Source organism: Bicyclus anynana, chromosome 22 (genome assembly GCF_947172395.1).
Source record: "Bicyclus anynana chromosome 22, ilBicAnyn1.1, whole genome shotgun sequence".
Taxonomy (NCBI): domain Eukaryota; kingdom Metazoa; phylum Arthropoda; class Insecta; order Lepidoptera; family Nymphalidae; genus Bicyclus; species Bicyclus anynana.
The window spans coordinates 12,293,715-12,312,647 of record NC_069104.1 but is presented as its reverse complement, the minus strand read 5'-3'; the positions used below and the strand labels follow the sequence as shown (position 1 = coordinate 12,312,647).

Here is an 18,933-nt window from a genome sequence, read left to right as displayed (position 1 = left end):
TTGTACTTTTTTATTAATTTTTTTTTGTCAAAATATATCTATTAGTTACTGCTAGTAATTGTTAAGAATTCAAAAAATATCACCGACTCATGACGAAGATCTATCCTAAACATGACCAATAATATTTTTATGTCCGCAGATGGTTGGACGACTGATGATCTGGTGTTCCTGTGGAAGGAAGGCGACCCAGTGCAGGTGGTGAAGAACCTCCACCTCCCTCGCTTCACCCTGGAGAAGTTCCTCACTGACTACTGCAACAGCAAGACCAACACCGGTAACTATCTCCCACTATCTCTTTCGCAGTTCTAAGACGTTCTTGGGACGTTGGTGTCCCAAGGTGCTGAAATGGCGACCTCCTACCGTAAACGGACTGTTGGGCGACCCAACTAGATAGACCGAAGACATCAAGCGAGTTGCAATGAGCCGCTGGATGCTGGCGGCTCGAGACCGTTGTATTTGGAATTCCATACAAGAGTCCGTTCCAGCAGTGGACGTCCATCAGCAGAAAATGATGATGATGACTATCTCCTTATCTCATTTCTTCTCAGACACATACCTACCTATCTTAATCAGTACTGTTTACCAACAAACAAATTAAAATTGAGGATATAAATCACTAGTAATTTCAGACCCAATAATAATTATAATTAATTTGTTCTTAAATTAATGAAAATAAAGATTAATAAGCTTAGAAAAATTAGATATACATAATATATTTAATAATACCAAACCATACATAATTTAAAATAAATAAGTTATGAAATGGCATGCGTTTTCTACCTTCTTTTCCAATTTGTTTGTTGGTAAACAGTACTGATCAAGAAAGGCTGAAGTATAGAGGTGTAGTCTATTAACAGTGGCGTAGCGTGCCTGGGAGAGGCCCTGTATCAAAGTTAGTTGAGGGGCCCAATAGACGAGTGGCAAATCTCGAAAAATCTTAATAGTTTTTGATTTACCCCTAACTCTTTCACCATAAAGTATTGGTAACAAAATGTTTATTGTATCATATACAAGATGTAATAATTTTTTTTTTTGGGTCGAGTGTGGGAATTATTGAAATAAGCAATGAAAATGCCTAAATTTCTAAATTATTAAAATTTATATAGGGAGTTTTCTATAATTATTTTTGGGAAGTACCTTATTATAAGCGAGATTGTGGATAACATTTTACAAATTTTTGCTTTCACACGTAAGGGGCCTCATTAGTCCGGGGGCCCCGTATAATTGATACAGTTGATACGGCGGTAGCTACGCCCCTGTCTATTAAGTTCTTCTTCTTTAATTTAATGGCTTTTGGTTATGCCAAGGCAGCACAATTTACTTTGCCAATGTCGCGTAGTTTGGAGAGAACACAGTGGAGGTTGACAGGTTAAATTAATTATAATATAATAATTATAATACTGTATGACTTTTTCAAAAGAGTATCTTGACGTGTCAAAAGTGCTTGTAAACTGAGCCTACTTGAAATAAATGATTTTTGATTTGATTTGATAATTTATCAGCTTATCTATGATACTATAGTTGGATTATTTTGTAAGCTACCATCTACAACAACACAAAAAGGAATATTTAAAGTACATAAATATACATAAGTAATATATAATGTATAAAAGACAAACTAATGAGATATATAACGCTATAAAAGAATACCATTATTATAATTTAATGTTGTTATATTTGATATATTTACATAAGAATTTGACATGAGGTCTAAACACTAACATTAGGAGCCATTCAACATTCACAGGACGAGGAATTTTAGGAGGAGTTTATTATTAAGTTCAGGATAATAATGGTTTAACACAATAGGTATATCTATCGACCGAGTGCGCAATTTTGACTAGTATTTTTTGATGTAGATATGTAATCTACATCGTAAGGCGTAAGCTTTCAAATGCATAGTGCTACGAGTATTCCCATATGAGCGAGCTTTTCCAGTACACCACAAATTGTTGACAGTCGGGATAACTTCAAAGGTACGACAGTAATGAGTCGTATGCATTGTTCGGATACTGTTCCAATTCAAAGCACACACACACTCCACTGTGTGCATCGAGATGATTTACCGCATCTGTCAACAGTTGTCATATCTACGTGTGTTGTGTCATCATTGTTTTGTTCGTGTGTAGGGAAACGGTAGGGAATGTCATGTATTCATTCATCACTCAGAGAATGTTGTGTGACAATTCATATTTCATACAAGTTGACAATTCATATTTTACAAAGAATAGAAACGCTAAAAGCTAACGCTTTCTTTAATCTGTGATATTTCATATTATTATTTATCTCTTTTATGCAAAATCTTTTGTACGATTTACTTGTTTTTTAGTTGTTGTTTGAGGCTTCGTACTGGTGGTTTTATTTTTGCAACTTCTCGGATAGTCTAGATTTATGGTAGGCGTCCTCATATTCGCAAAGTATCGAACGCATAGCATCAAACGGATCTTAGTATTCTTTGTATAGATAGTCATACAAGTGGGTCCACTGATCCGCATCGTATGGGTCTACAATTAAATCCGCTAAATGCGCTAATAACTCTATAATATCGACATCCATCCTTTGTAACAATCTTCTTCGGCCTCGCTTAGCCAGGGTTGGCTTTTCCAATCATGCGGCGCCATTTGTACGCTCCTTTACGTTATCTTCCGCGAAACAATTATCCTTCAAGTCCTTACGGACCTTCGTTAACCACTTTGTTATTGGTTTCACTTTCCCCCTCTTCTTAGGAAGGACTCGCGCTGCACCACTCTACTTTATCGACATCCTTCTTTTGTAACAATCTTCTTCGGCCTCGTCTTATCCCGTTTAGCCAGGGTCGGCTTTTCCAATCATGCGTTGCCATTTTGTACGCTCCTTTGCGTCATCTACCGCAAGGCATTTATCCTTCAAGTCCTTACGGACTTTCGTTAACCACTTTGTAATTGGTCTCACTTTCCCCCTCTTCTTAGCATTCATGGAAAGGCTTCTTCACGACATGATCATTTGGTCTCCGTACCACATGACCGTACCGTCTCAGTCTGGACTTCCGTTGCTTTTTCAGCTATTTCTGCGACCTTAAAGCTCCCTCTAATTTATTAATTGCGTACCTTGTTCTTCCCTCGTAACCATCAACATTATTATCAACCCATATACAGGTCACTGCCTGAACATGAGTCACCTCTGAGGCTCAAAGAGGTTTGGCTAATAGTCCATCACACTAACACAGTGCGAATCGGCAGACTTCACACATGCAGGTTTTCTGACGATGTTTTTCCTTCGCCGTTTGAGACATATATAATTTCTTAAAATACACATAACTGATAAGTTGGCGGTGCATGTCCCGGACCGCATTCGAACCCACACATAATATCCACTGGGCTATCACGGCTCATAAATTTACTCTATCGTATATTTTACCAATTATACTAAACAATGTAATCTCACAGGTGAATACAGTTGCCTGAAGGTCGACCTGCTGTTCAAGCGAGAGTTCAGCTACTACCTGATCCAGATCTACATCCCGTGCTGCATGTTGGTCATCGTTTCCTGGGTGTCCTTCTGGCTGGACCAGGGCGCTGTGCCGGCTAGGGTGTCACTGGGTGAGTTATTACAATCTACCCATAATTAATGGCTTATTTCAGGGCACATACCTTCTTTCTACGGAGTGACAATTGGAGCCCAGCCCATTTAGGCCTAGCTATTGTAATTTAATCATCATAACCAATGCACTACTACAGGGCACAGAACCTCCTTTTAGATGGGGATTTGGAGGATCCACTACGCTGTTCCAATCGTTGTCATTAAGCCCGTCACACCAATGCGTGTTTATGGTGATAATTTTGTCTGTATGTCTCTATAACGACCATTATCAGATGTTAATGACGATTGGGATTGACGGATCTAAGAGCTTCCAAAGGCACGAAGTTTAAACTGTTGATACTTGATACTGAGAATTTATGGAAAGGAAAATCCCAATATTTTCATAGCATATCTAGAACTGCCTGGTGGCCTAATGGTTAGCCAATATGGCTATTTTCAGTAAAGTTATTCAATCCGAAATTATAAAAGTTGGTGGTGATAACACGTGTCTCGTAGATTACATTAAACCGTCGGTCCCGGCAAAATTGGTTGCTCATCATGAACAACCCATATTCCGCTCTCTGTTGTGCAAGAATCTCCTCTCAGAATGAGAAGAGTTAGGCTATCTACCACGCTGGCCCAATGCAGATTAGCAGACATCACACGTAGAGAATTAAGAAAATTATCAGGTACGCAAGTTTTCCTACGAGGTCTTTCCTTCGTCGTTTATGATTCTTACTAGATATTTTATAAATGCACATATCTAGTACACCCTCCGAACCAAAGGCAGAGGTCATATCCACTGTGCTATCATGACTAAATGGGCTGTTAGTGATAATAAATTCTGTAAAGTAAAATAAAACAAATTCGCATCTTGGATCAGGCAATCTCCTCTAAATGATGATTAAAATCGTATCTCCATCCACAGGAGTAACCACTCTTCTGACCATGGCGACCCAATCATCAGGCATCAACGCCTCCTTACCCCCCGTCTCTTACACCAAAGCCATCGACGTATGGACGGGAGTGTGCCTGACCTTCGTGTTCGGAGCATTGCTGGAGTTCGCTCTGGTGAACTATGCGTCTCGCTCCGACATGCACAGGGAGAATATGAAGAAGTCGAGACGGGAGATGGAGGCCGCCGCAAGTTTGGACGCTGCATCAGATTTGTTGGACACTGACAGTAATACTACCTTCGCAATGGTGAGCTCGCATTTGATTCGGATATTGGCAAGTAGTTGTTGTTTTTAATGATTGAGAAGCTGGTGACCTAAACGGGGTGATTTAAATGTTTGTAGTAATAACTGTTCTGCGGATTTAAGATCGACCTTTTGATTTAATTAAAGATCTTCATTTAGGTAGGCTTCATTTAGGTACATCGTCCGCTGTGTGACTCTGAGCCTTCTTATGAGTTCCATAGTCAGCGACCAAGTCTGGGAACCATAGGTCACTGGCAACACGCACTGTTCGAAGACTTTTGTCTTCAAGCACTAATTGTTTTTCGGACGAAAAGAAATCGCGAAGTTTCCTGAATACTGCCCAGCCGAGTTGGATTCGGTGGTTTACCTTTTTCTCGAAATTGGACCATATGTCCACCTAACCTAACTGGACCATATGTCCACTACAAACAGAAAAACTTGATGTTTCGAAGGTGTTTGTAATCTTAGCCTACTTAAAATAGACTAATTTGATTTTCAGGAGATACCGAGTATGTGTTATTACTTATTAGTTATTATCTCTTTGATTCACCAGACTCTCAATCATTATAATAGTTGCATTTCGTAGCTAGAATACTGTATCTTTGATTGATTTTTTTTTACCACTTTTGGAAACTATCAACATAAGCTTAGTCCTTAATCATCATCAAAACATGGATATTTAGCATGATTAGTTGCAAATTTTTCTTCATCATTTTTTTAATTCAATGAAATTACTAGATTAGCATCAGACATCATCCTAATTAGACTAGACTTCTGAATGTTCAAACATTAGAGCAATATGGTAATTTAGATTGAATCAACAACTTAGAATAAAATAGTTACTAAGAAATGAGTCTCAGTAGAACTTGATTCTAAGTTAATTTTCTACAATCTAGTTACTATGATGAATTTAAAGAGGTAGGTATTTTTCATTATTAAAACTACTTAATGTATTTTTCGATGTACTTATATTTATCTATTTCATAGAATACCTACTGCGAAAATATTTGTAAAAGTAAAAGATAAGTCAATTGATAATTGCAAAGCCTGTAAGTTAGGCTTGTTGAAACTTTAAGTACTAATACTAAATTATGATGTAAGATCATAAACATCAATAAGTTTAAAGATAAAAATACTATTGATGAAAACTATTTTGTTAATAAAAACATGAAAATGAAGTTAAAATACAAAACAAAAGATAGAGATTTAGCAATTATTATAAGTCTTACGTATCCAAATTAACCAAAAAGCAAAAAGAAAATTGATTAAATTTTTAGATTGATTGAATAAAATTGATGAAATTAAGTTTAAAAGTTTGATAAGTAAATAAAAAGCGATTACGGGAGCAACTAGAAACAATCCTAAGTTATTCAAAAGGATCAAATTTTAAAGTTTAAAAGTCCATTTGATAAGATAGCAAAAAGATACGGACCAACGGAAGCAACTATAGTTTTTAGAGAATAGTCCAAAATGTACTTTGTTCGTCCTCCCTGACTGGTCTGCAACTGACAGAAGCCGCTCGTGCGTGGTGGCGTGGTGGACACCAAGATGCGTCAATGTGAGATCCACATGAGCCCGCCGCGCAAGAACTGCTGCCGCCTCTGGATGTCGAAGTTCCCCACCCGTTCCAAGCGGATTGATGTCATCTCGCGCATCACCTTCCCGCTGGTCTTCGCGCTCTTCAACCTCGCTTACTGGTGAGTTTGCGTCTCACAGGATTCCATTTAGGTCATTTTGTGACAAAGTTCGTCTGGTAAAGTATTGTCGTCATGCATATTTCTATTGCCAGGCAGCATTCACGCAAGTTGTCATGCCTTATTTACAACTATTATTTATTCTGGCTAACATTCACTTCTTGGCAACCATTTGTCAGAGACTTAAAGTTGAAGGGTTGCTTTAAACCTTAGTATCTGACTAATGGCGCTATGATTAGGTAGGTATCAGAGAGTTAAAAAAATAGCTTTAAGTTGTCATCTGAACCAGCGCATATTCATTGACAATTGACATTACCAATTTTTCCGCAGGTCGACCTACCTATTCCGCGACGAGGACGAAGAGAAGTGATTCTTCTTGTCTACTGAGGGCGGTCCGGAGATAGCGCGCTTATCAATCGCAGTACTAGCGCCCTACGCAATGTTCGCGCTCATCTACATACTGTGCCTGCGCCCGACTGACCATGACCAGCCTCAAGTCACCATAGCGCGTCGACATCGCCGCTCTACCAGCACCCCGCGCTGTCGGCGGCTGTAGCTCACTCTGGCGCAGGCATTCCAGCAGCTCCTAATCTTTCAACTCTTCACCATCACTCCACTTACACTCGCATATCTAGAAAACTCCGCACTCTGCACTTATCTTTCAACTCCTCACTAACTTCTTAGAACACTCCTCGCGAATAGCCCTTTAATTAACAGAAATCCAAAAATCAGAGCACTCACTCATAGTATCTTCTAAGTCATGTCAATCATAAACTAAGATTTCGCACTCGTCTACTAGTTGTGACTGCGTCCAAGTGATCAGTCTCAAGTTTATGAAGTCTTCGCCAGTTCACCAACACGACGACGTCGATAACTCTTGACTCTCGTTGTCAGTGACTTTAACTTACTCTGGCGTAGTTCATCATCATATTAGCCGCTGGACGTCCACTGCTGGAAAAAAGCCCTTTGTAATAACTTTCAAACACAACTAAGCTGACTGCATCCAGCGGCTCCATACATGTAATATCGTCAGTCCACCTGGTAGGGGTACACAAACACGACGCTTCTGGTGCGATGTCGTAATTTTTACACCTTGGGACCCCAACCACCATTGGATCTTCGATCAATGTGCCCCACCCAATGCCACTTCAGCTTTGCGACTCATTGAGCTACGTCGGTTTTTCTGCGGATCTCCTCACTTCTGATTGGATCACGCAGAGATTCTGCGCTAGCTCAGTCCATCGCCTGCTGAGTGACTATGCCTTCTTATGAGGTCATAGTTAGCGACCAAATCTCAGATCAGTCACTGGCAACACGCATTGTTTGAAGAGGCGAGAACACTGACGCAGTTACTTAGAATACGCAATTAGCCATTTTATTTACATAAATCGTTCCAAAAGTCAAAGCTCGTCGGAAATTCCTAGTCTCTTGATATGTCTTCGTCTAGCACTCGCTCTGGCACTGTCCCACTCGACTACATATAGAACACTTCTTGCGAATACAGCCTTTAGATAATAACCTAAACCTTTCCAAAAAAAGCTCGTCGCAAACTCATAGTCTTTTCTTTTCAGAAGTCTAATTATCCAGATGTCTCGTAATCATCAGGGGTTTCCAATTTAGTATATTTTTCCTCAATTTCAGAACAGTCTCTTCAGACAATTACTAAAAGCAAATCAGTAAACATCATCATCACGATTTCAATAATTTTACGCAAATGTAAAATAGGTAAAAATAAAACTTGTGTTCAATACTTTATTCGCTAAACAGTGAACTCTAGAGATTCTTACGTCCAAGACTATAATAATTGTTAGTTCTGTTTAAAATGTTTTTAACGAGAATTACTGGACTTTTCATACTGTACATCGACTGATTACCGTTACATCGATTGACTAACGGCCGTTTTCAATAACCTACCCAAGAATACAGATAGATTTTACTATCTTTACTTTTTCACAAACAAAGATAAGTGTGATCTATCTTAGACTATGGATAGATAGCCTCTTCCCTAGTTTCGAGGGTAGATCTATCAATAGTAATAGGTCCCGGAGCGACTAGATCATTTAACATGACCTTGATCTTGTCCAGATTCATCCGGATACCAACACTTTGGGAGGCAGCATAAAGGCTATCCAGCATGTTTTGAAGTTCTTGCAGCGAAGCGAAGGTGCGAAATTTGCTCGCTTTGTTTTTGCTACCCATTCTAGCGTTTTAAAAACATCTTCCAAAGCATTCGAAAACAGTTTTGGAAATAATACATCCCCCTGTCTCACTCCACGATGTAATTGAATCGGTCTTGTAGACACACCTTGTCTTTGTATTGAATTGTCATAAACGCAGTGATGTAAAGGCATTTTAGCACTTTAATGTATCCAGCCAATCAACTTGGGATCTCCGTAGAGACTCCATAACAGCCCAGATTTCAATAGTGTCAAAAGCTTTCTTATAGTCCACGAACGCTAAACAAACGAACGAAAGGCTGACTATACTCGAGAAACTTTTGTATAACCTACCTCAATGTGGTCTATAGTACTGTAGCCACTTCGAACCCGGCCTGCTCTGGTGGCTGAAAATCGTCGAGTCTTCGAGATGGGTGGTTTGTAATGATAAAAATCATTGTTAGATACTAATTTTCAAAACACAAAATTGTAGATAGGATATCGACCAATTTTGACGGATAAACTATCGGTAGCTCCGTCTACAAGACAGTAACAAGAAACTCATATTGAAACGCAAGTAAAGACGATTTGTTTGAGTATCTCTAGTAACATATCCGTCTTCCCAAGGATAGCTAACAAACTTCGGTAAGGAACGCTATCTGTCAGTAGGTTATTGAAAAGCAGATAAGAACAGAAAGATAGATTTGCTTTTTAGTAAGCAAAATGACGGATAGATAACTTCATTGAAAACGGCCGTAAGATTATTTACTGACACTACTTTTCTTCGCTGTATATACTGTCCTTTTCATCTTCCAAGTCTGTTTTTCTTGTTAATCTTTTTAATCAAATTATCTCTAAGTATAAGTGGTTCTATTAGGTCAACTACTCATTTTATACTCTGCAGGGCTTATAAAACCAAAATGCTTAAAATTTTGATCCTATATGTTATATGCAGACTGATTTTAATAAGAAAATCATAATATCCTTATCTTATAAACTGTACTTTTATGCGCTATTGAAATAATTCCCTAGAGGACGAGAGTACTTAAGATGTTAAAAGATACACGCGAAAACCCAAATAAGTAGAAATGTTGGCAAATTACAAAGATGATTTGACTTAGAGTGCTAGGTGTTTTACGAACATATTATGTACCTACCTACCTTCATATTTATAAAGATTTAAATTGTAATCTCGAAAATATTTTTAATGTCGACAGTACACAATGTTGTATTAACACTAATAAATCTAATCAATGAACTCGCACATCACAAATCAAACGATAAAAGTCGAAGTCAGTTAAAATCGAGTTTAAATATAGACAAGTAGGTAGGTACACTATTACAAAGTTGTAAGTTTCCATGCAAAAAAGATTTCAAAAGATTTTTAGTTAACCAAACTGTAAAAAACAAATATTATTTTGATAATGAATTTTTGGACAATTTTCTGAATGACAAACGGGCTACTTGCTAGAGCTAAAGTGACTAAACGTGTAGGAGTTTCCACACTCGTACGCTTCTTCTTCGTCTTTCAGCTTCTACCAACGATCACTACGCTATACTAGACACGCTAACATGCAATATGAGGTTACTAACTAACAGGAACTACATCACTCCTGCCGAAAGGCTACTGAATAATATCTACTTAAAATATTTGATATCCCATAAATGTGTTACAACCTAAGTCCACGAGATCCAAAAGTGTAACACACTTTATATAGAACACATAGGAGTCTGTTAAACTGTCAAAACACCGAATAAATGACAGATTTGAGTGTCACTTTTGAATACGAAGACATAGGTTCAGATTGAAAGCGCATAGGTGTGCATACATTATAATCTATGATAATAAATGTTTAAATATTTTAATCACACTAAATATAATAAACATATGCACATTATTATACGAATATCTAAAGATTGATGTGCGATATACAACGATGCGAGACGAATAGTTGCGTTTGGTTGCGACTGAATGTAGTTATTACCCAAAACAAATATTTTATATCAATGTATATTATACTGCTTATATATTCTGTAAGAAATTAGGGATATTTATTAAATGCCACATTTTTATATTGAAAAAATCCAATATTTTTGATTTTTTATGGTCAAACTTAAGAGGTAATGAAAAACATGTTGTAAATTAAATTTAGAAAAAAATTACGGGATTACTTATCCTGTAATTTTCAATTAAATTAAATGAGAAAATACACATTCCACAAGAAATAAAATATCAAGGAATCGCAATTTCAATAACTCCTGGCATTTTTTAAATAACCCTGTGTTCTTAATAACATAACACTCTGCTCTATAGATAATAAGTTTAATTTAACCACAATAATAATAATTAAGTATCACAGAAAACCAGAATTATTATTTTAAATGGGGAGAACACATATTTTGCAGCTGTACGCAACGTTTCGCATCGTTTTTAGTTGATAATTATATTACACACACACTATAATAAATGTGTAGATACAGACTGCACACAAATGTCAGTCTACCATTTTAGATGAGTGTCAGTTCTTATACTATTCTCACTCTCACTTATTTCGATGTGTCATTCTATTATGAGCCCAATGGCTTTTGAAATAAGGTTTCATGTGACATACTGTAACTTATGGGTAGTAGAATATGAGTATGAATGTATTTAAGTAAATATTTGGCCAACGGAAATATACGTATAAATGTAAATAGATTTAAAAGCTTGGTCCATTGGTTAAAGGTATTTTTTTTAAGAAATTCTACGGTTACGGTAAACGGTTTTTTAAAGCAATTGTTTTACAAATTCAGTTCGATGCCCAGATTAAGGAATTTATTTTTCTATATTGTCTTGGTCTGTTTGTAGGCTTGGGCTAGTCAAAACTTTATCGACAAAAATTAACGACTGAGCGTTACTTAAGTGACTTTAAAATGTATTTTTTCCGAATTATTACACTACTACGAGTATCTTATAATACATCGTCAGTAAAGATCTGGTGAATTAATCACGTTTAATAAAATACCTCTAAGGTCTATATTTATGAATAAGGACTAGGGGCGAAAAAAGATTGCATTTTAAAGGGATAATATCTTTTTGGAACTAGGTAAAGAAGACGTATATTTCTGATTGGTTTTCCATCTATTTAGAGAATAGTTACAGTAAGATGTGAAATCGACGTTGTGTCCTACAAGAAAGAGTTTATTATCCATAAATTCTTGTCGAATTTCACAATTATTGTAGAATTAGTTCGCACAAATTGGTATAGACTGGACCGCAACGGATTGCAAAACACCCTAATTCTTTTTGTTTTCCAAAAGTTATTTTTATGTTGAATTCTTAAATAATAAACTCTTTTGCGGTACGGTCAATCCTACTACACTCTGGGCAATATCTAGCTGCAGATTAAATCAACGTATTGTTTACCTATGTGTAGCTACGCAGGTGGTAGGTATCGATAGTATCGGTTAAGGTGACTCTCCAGTAAAAATCTGTAAGCTTATCGATAACTTTATTGACACGAGTTCTGCACATCACGACAATATGTATACTCCGCTCTGCTCACATGGTTTATTGTACGCTTGCAGCTAGATTTTGCCCACATAATAACCACGATTGTTTAGTAAAACATTAAAAAAAAAATTAATTAATCGTTTACGTACTAAGTTTTTAGGTAATGAATGCGTTAAGAGGGTGCCTTTTTCAACGATAAAATCTAGAATTTATTATTATTTATTTCCTTTCTTTTACCTATTTACTATTTATTTATGTATTTTGGCGCTAAGTGATGTCTGACAACAATTTACAGAAAAAAAATAGATAGAAAAGGGTATGTTTGCTTTAAAAAAAAACAATTGTACTAGTTGTACCATAGACATTACATACTAGGGTTCATCGTTGAAAAAGGAACTGGTAAATGTGAATATGTAGGTGATGAAAGTGTAAATAACAGCCTACTCTACACCTGTGTCGCTCACTGTACAGTAAACTATATACTAAATACTATTTATGTATGAAATGATACTGTAAGGTTATGTCTAAAGTAGAGCCAATGAGGTAAGATAAAAAAAACATTGACATTAATCGCGTGGGAGAAACATGGGCAGTAAGTATAATGAGGAAAGGTAGATTATGACCCTCAGTAATGAGGAATACGAGGAGCATACGCAAGAAGGAGGGACAAGTAGCAAACAGTCACTAAAAACTATGGTTACAACTCTACTTTTTTCTATCAGCTACGGGATAGGCAAAGATTGGTGATTATACAGCCTTAGTCAATATTGAATTCGTAAGGTGCTTTGGGGTAATTACGAAAATGAGGGTATCCCTAAACCTTCTAAACTAGCCAATTTCAGACTTATTTTATTTTAACTTCATACGTTTAGTAAAAAAAAAACGTAAATTTCCAACTATCCCCATTTTCGTAATTACGGGGGTATTTATGAAAATAGGCACTTTATAAGTATTATTTTCTTTATTGACATTGTCTATTTAATCACTATGCTTCCTAATATGAAAAAAATAATATAAAATCAGAAATCACACTATCAATGGAGAATAGTTATTCAAAATGTGTTTTGACTAATTTAAAATTCTCTCTGCTAAACACGTGGTGACTACATTTTATAGCATTCTAAATCTTATCTCGTTGGTCTTACTTTAGTATCATTTCTCTCGCAACTCACTATTCACACTGTAAATATTAAGAGAATATATAAATCACAACACGGTTGTTTTTCGATTTAAATTAAACATAAAAAAAATTAAATTGATGAGGCCTTGATGAGGATACGTTAAGAAATAAATCGGTCCAGGCGTCTTTGAGTAATCGGTGAACATACATAAAAAAAAGATTCCAATGAAATTAGAACCACTTCCTTTTTTGAAAACGGTTAAAAAGATGAGGCCTTCATGAGGATACGTTAAGAAATAAATCGGTCCAGGCGTCTTTGAGTAATCGGTGAACATACATAAAAAAAAGATTCCAATGAAATTGAGAACCACTTCCTTTTTTGAAAACGGTTAAAAAGATGAGGCCTTGATGAGAATACGTTAAGAAATAAATCGGTCCAGGCGTCTATGAGTAATCGGTGAACATACATAAAAAGAAAGATTCCAATGATATTGAGAACCACTTCCTTTTTTTGAAAACGGTTAAAAAGATGAGGCCTTGATGAGGATACGTTAAGAAATAAATCGGTCCAGGCGTCTTTTAGTAATCGGTGAACATACATAAAAAAAAGATTCCAATGAAATTAGAACCACTTCCTTTTTTGAAAACGGTTAAAAATATGAGGCCTTGATGAGGATACGTTAAGAAATAAATCGGTCCAGGCGTCTTTGAGTAATCGGTGAACATACATAAAAAAAAGATTCCAATGAAATTGAGAACCACTTCCTTTTTTGAAAACGGTTAAAAAGATGAGGCCTTGATGAGGATACGTTAAGAAATAAATCAGTCCAGGCGTCTTTGAGTAATCGGTGAACATACATAAAAAAAAAGATTCCAATGAAATTGAGAATCACTTCCTTTTTTGAAAACGGTTAAAAAGATGAGGCCTTGATGAGGATACGTTAAGAAATAAATCGGTCCAGGCGTCTTTTAGTAATCGGTGAACATACATAAAAAAAAGATTCCAATGAAATTGAGAACCACTTCCTTTTTTGAAAACGGTTAAAAAGATGAGGCCTTCATGAGGGTACGTTAAGAAATAAATCGGTCCAGGCGTCTTTGAGTAATCGGTGAACATACATAAAAAAAAAGATTCTAATGAAATTGAGAACCACTTCCTTTTTTGAAAACGGTTAAAAAGACCCCTGTACACCGGTTGTTTAGGTAAGGCAGGAAAATTGCTATGAATTTGGTTTAACTGGATAGTTCTTAGTGACTATCTAAAATGCATTGTTTATCATAAAACCATAAAATTAACAGCTAAAAGGAAAATATACACAATAGTTAATTTAATTGATAATTTTTATTGTTTGCGCTTTGTAAATGGAAAGTCATTATGAGATACTGAATGATATTTATGCAAAAGTAAAGTCAACAAAAGAAAGATAGGCTTGAACAATTTTATGTTTTTTTTTATTAAACCATTCAACTGGTGGTTGGTTCTGGCACAGAAATATATATGTACAAGTACTGGCCGTGATTAGTTATCACCTTACCGGCAAAGACGTATCATTGCTATCGTTAAGCAATTCAGGGTTCCGTTATGATGCCACGAAACCATCAAAGTTAGGAAAAAAATTTACCTGTTCCAAACTTATCATTGACATAATTAATTACTTAAAATCAGAGTTAACAGTAAAAAAAAAATCAATAGGTAAAAAAACGTATGTGAAGAACCTAATTGAATGAACAAAAAAACTAAATGAATATTTTTTTATAAAATAATCCCGCATAACATTTTGTTACATAACTGAGTCTTAACTAGCGGACGCCCGCAATTTCGTCCGCGTGGAATTCAGTTTTTCGCAAATCTCGCATAAACCATGGATTTTTTTGGGATAAAAGGTTGCTTAAATGTTAATTCCGGGTATTGTCTACCTTCGTTCTCCAAATCCCAAATCGGTTCAGTAGTTGCGGCGTTAAAGAGTAACAAACATCCAAAACATACATACAAACATTCGCATAAATAATTTTAGTAGGATTTATTTGAAGTAAAACTCCGTATTGGGGCGGAGAAGAATACATTCCCCAATCCCACGTCGGGACACAAGGGTGTCGTAAGAGGCGACAGAACCCGACTGGTGGTAGGGCCATGGGGTCCGAGTGGCGAGATACCACCCTCCTGCTAAAGACGCAGGTGGCAGGAGCGCCATTTTAGGGCTGCAAATTCCACGCGGAGCGTATTTAGCGTTCTATCTACTAACTTCATACGAATCCGAGGTTTGGACCGTTCTTTGAGCTTTCATACTTAGGCATCGTATAGAGTTATAGATGGTTCGAAAGTACGAGATGAAAATAAATACACAGACACTGCGCAGTTAAGCATTTTTAGATATAAGTAGTTTTTAAATTTTAGTGCGCCTTAGGTGGTGTACTTCGTTAGTTAGGCTTCAAAGTTACTTACTTCTCTTTGGGGCCTTGCTAATGATTGAAAATTGAGTAAATCGATACTAGTGCAATTCATGGAATTGAGCATATTGTTTCTGGAAGTTATTTAAAATTTATTTTTCAAAATACTCGCAACATCATCTGTTATGAACAAGCGCACAATTTTTTCAATTATCAAAATCACTGCTAATTGGTTTATTGTTATAAATAATCATATGTTACTTAACTTGTATTTACGGAATTGTGAAAATTATGAGATTCTTAAACACGCGGGTGTCCTAAAGAGTTTGAGTATTTACAAGATGTGATTTTTATGAACAATAAACTAAAATTATAGATAATGTGACGTTTGGTGCTTTTTTCATTCGAACCCGTATATACTACGATTTTGGTTCCCACCGCAATGTTTACTTGTAATTAGTTTTATCAGTTATGTTGTTTCGTTGGTTACGACCTTGAGTGTGATGTTATCTATATCCCTTTTCCTCCCTCAACTTTGCACTTAGGTCGTAAACCTGAGCGAGGAAATCAACAGCGTAGTTATATTTGGGAATTAATTTAAAGTTGCATTAATTTGCATTTTCATATCCACTGAACTCGATTGATGTATTGGGGTTTATTTCAATTATATTTAATTTGAAACAATTGTTCGATTTCAATGCCTCTATCGATTTAAGCAAATTTCGATATTGGTGCATATTTTCAAATATTTGAGAAATTGAATATTTGTCAAAAATAATAATAATTACACTGTTAATTATTATTTTTTTGACGCCAAAATAATTAAAATAAATAAAAAAGGACATTGTTAGGTATTCGGTACCTATAACGAGATAACTATACATAAACAAGTAAATATTTCGAAGGTAGGAAATACGTCATAAATAAGAAGATCGGGAAGAAGTTAGTCGTATATCAATTTTACGTTGCATGTTCCTATCTTATGGCCCATATTTTTACAAGATCAACAAAAAAAAGCTATACGATTTTATTGAATCAAAATTAAACAACCATGTTGTGATAAACAATATTTTTAAGATTATATTTCTATGTATATCTATTATATTATATAATATCACTATCGCTGTGTTCGGTTATAATAAAATATTTTAAATTTAAAACTTATGAAATGGCTATCCAGTTTTGGAAGCCATTTTTATTTTTCCGTTATGATTATTGCTCATTTTTCTCTTTCCGTCCCTTTATTTCGACTATTCATGTTTTAAATTGTTTGAGAAGAACACACATTTTAGAAATGTGACGCGGGCAGCTTTTTGTAACCGGAAATTAGGTAACCGGAAACCCGAAAAAACCGGGAATTGATATAATACGAAACGGACGAAAGTGGCGCCGTCACCTTTTGAAAGTGATACATTAAACTAGGCCCCAATGAAGATTTCAAGTTTTAATGCGTTGTTTTTGAGCTTGCGGTTATTTACAATATCAGGCAACCGATCTTTGGCCGCCATTTTTATTGTTTTAAATGTACAAACATCTATTGGTACATAAGATATTTATTTGCAAAAATGTACGTATCAGACAAAAAAAATCTTAGTACCTATCGAAATATAGAAAGTTTCATCCAGATATTGTAACCGTTTGCAAGGTCAACGAATATACTGAATATACGAGAAGGTACCTACACTAAATTAAATTCAAATTATTTATTTGCATGAAAAAATAAGAATAGATACAATGTTTTGCCTTTGCTGGTGAATAACTTTTTATACTTATTTTTGCAAATACATATAATGTAATATATACAACAATTATACAAGAATTGCTCAATTAAATGTACATATTTGCAAATAAATATTGCTTTACGCAGCTGTTATTTTTTCACTAATTGGCTCAACGCGGCTTACGTTATTTACTTGAAGCTACATTGTGGGCTCAAATGATGTATCGTAAACTTTTAATGGTTACGTGAATGATTTGAGTGGAATAATATGAAATGTATGAAGTAATGATTTCCATAGGGATGGGCATAATATATAAATAGTAACACCAACTTTTGATGTTTCTTAGAACGGTGGTTGGCACAGGTGTTTTAACCAAAAGACGCAAGGGCATGTGCTGAAATTATATAAATAATAAATTTAAAATAAAAGAACGCCAATGCAGTGCTTTTTTCAAAGAGGTTAAAAGAAAACATTAAAAAATGCTCAATAATTCATTTATTTGACTCAAATTTAACACGTAATACAATTAACAAAGAATATTTAAACATGGCAAGCTACTAAATCTGTTTCTTTTTAAAATTATATATGTATTTTTAATATGTGTTGAGGAAAGCCAACAAATAAGCAGGCACCTAATGATTTAATCATAGTTCTTGTCGTGCGAGAATATAATTATTGTTGTATTCATATATTATATAGGAGGCTCATGCTATAAGATTTTTTGACATTAAGGCGCTTTTCAGTTCTGAAACTAGTACGACTCGCTTACAGGGTCAAGTTTTGATGTAAAACATAACTGTTGTGTTGACAACGGCTATTGTATGTCATTACAACAGCTTGTTGTTACGTCATCGCGGCAACTATGAGGTACAAAATGTCAAAAATAATACAGCATAACCCCCCAATTGTAGGTGTCACCTGTAGTCGAAATATAATATACTATTTTAACTCTAATTGTTTTAGATATAATATGTCCTTTTAGATATTCTTGGGCTGTGATGAAGGTTAAGAGAGGTGTTCTTGTTTTATTATTTCAAAATACTGGCAACTAAAACGATAGCAGCTTTCTAGTTGAAAAAATATTGATAGCAATCTGAAAAAAAAATGAACAAATAGGTCAATTAAATCATTTTACAAAACATCAAGGACATATCGTCATTAAATTAAATTTTTCAACTGAATCGTTTAATATTAAAAACATGTCAAAAATATTCAGTAGAAGTTAAATCGACATTGAAACATAAAATGCATTAATAGCGGAATGGTAGTGAACCTATAGAATTTTTAACGTCAATCGATTTATTCACTCAATAATTATTGTTAAATGTCAACCAAAATAAATACTAGATCACTACCGTTCCGGGCAACATGTTACATCACTAAATTAAAAAATATATACATAATATCGAATAGATATGTCACGGTTAAAACCAACCAATAGACTTTAAAATGTTGGTATTGTGAAACTTTCTACTAAAAATATGTTAACTGAATTATCAATATTAGACTTAATTATAGTTTTATTTAGTTATGTTTTAAACTTTAAACGGAATGTTGTATTCGGAAGTAAAGCGGAAAGGGATTTTAATAAAATTATACCCGTA

General features: G+C 35.2%; 1 protein-coding gene across 11 annotated transcripts in view; it reads left to right on the top strand.

The window, feature by feature from the left end:
* The window catches only part of LOC112057699 (glutamate-gated chloride channel), a 49,477-nt gene extending 30,544 nt beyond the window's left edge, over positions 1-18,933 (top strand). For 5 of the 11 annotated variants that reach the window (XM_024098209.2, XM_024098212.2, XM_024098215.2 and 2 more), the window contains exons 7-11: positions 140-274; positions 3,426-3,578; positions 4,487-4,761; positions 6,270-6,454; positions 6,782-18,933. In XM_024098209.2, the coding sequence (XP_023953977.1) occupies positions 140-274; positions 3,426-3,578; positions 4,487-4,761; positions 6,270-6,454; positions 6,782-6,821 (788 nt within the window). In that variant the 3' untranslated portion in view covers positions 6,822-18,933. The remainder of the gene's footprint in view (positions 1-139; positions 275-3,425; positions 3,579-4,486; positions 4,762-6,269; positions 6,455-6,781) is intronic. The other 6 variants (XM_024098216.2, XM_024098217.2, XM_024098218.2 and 3 more) reach the window with 2 other exon arrangements.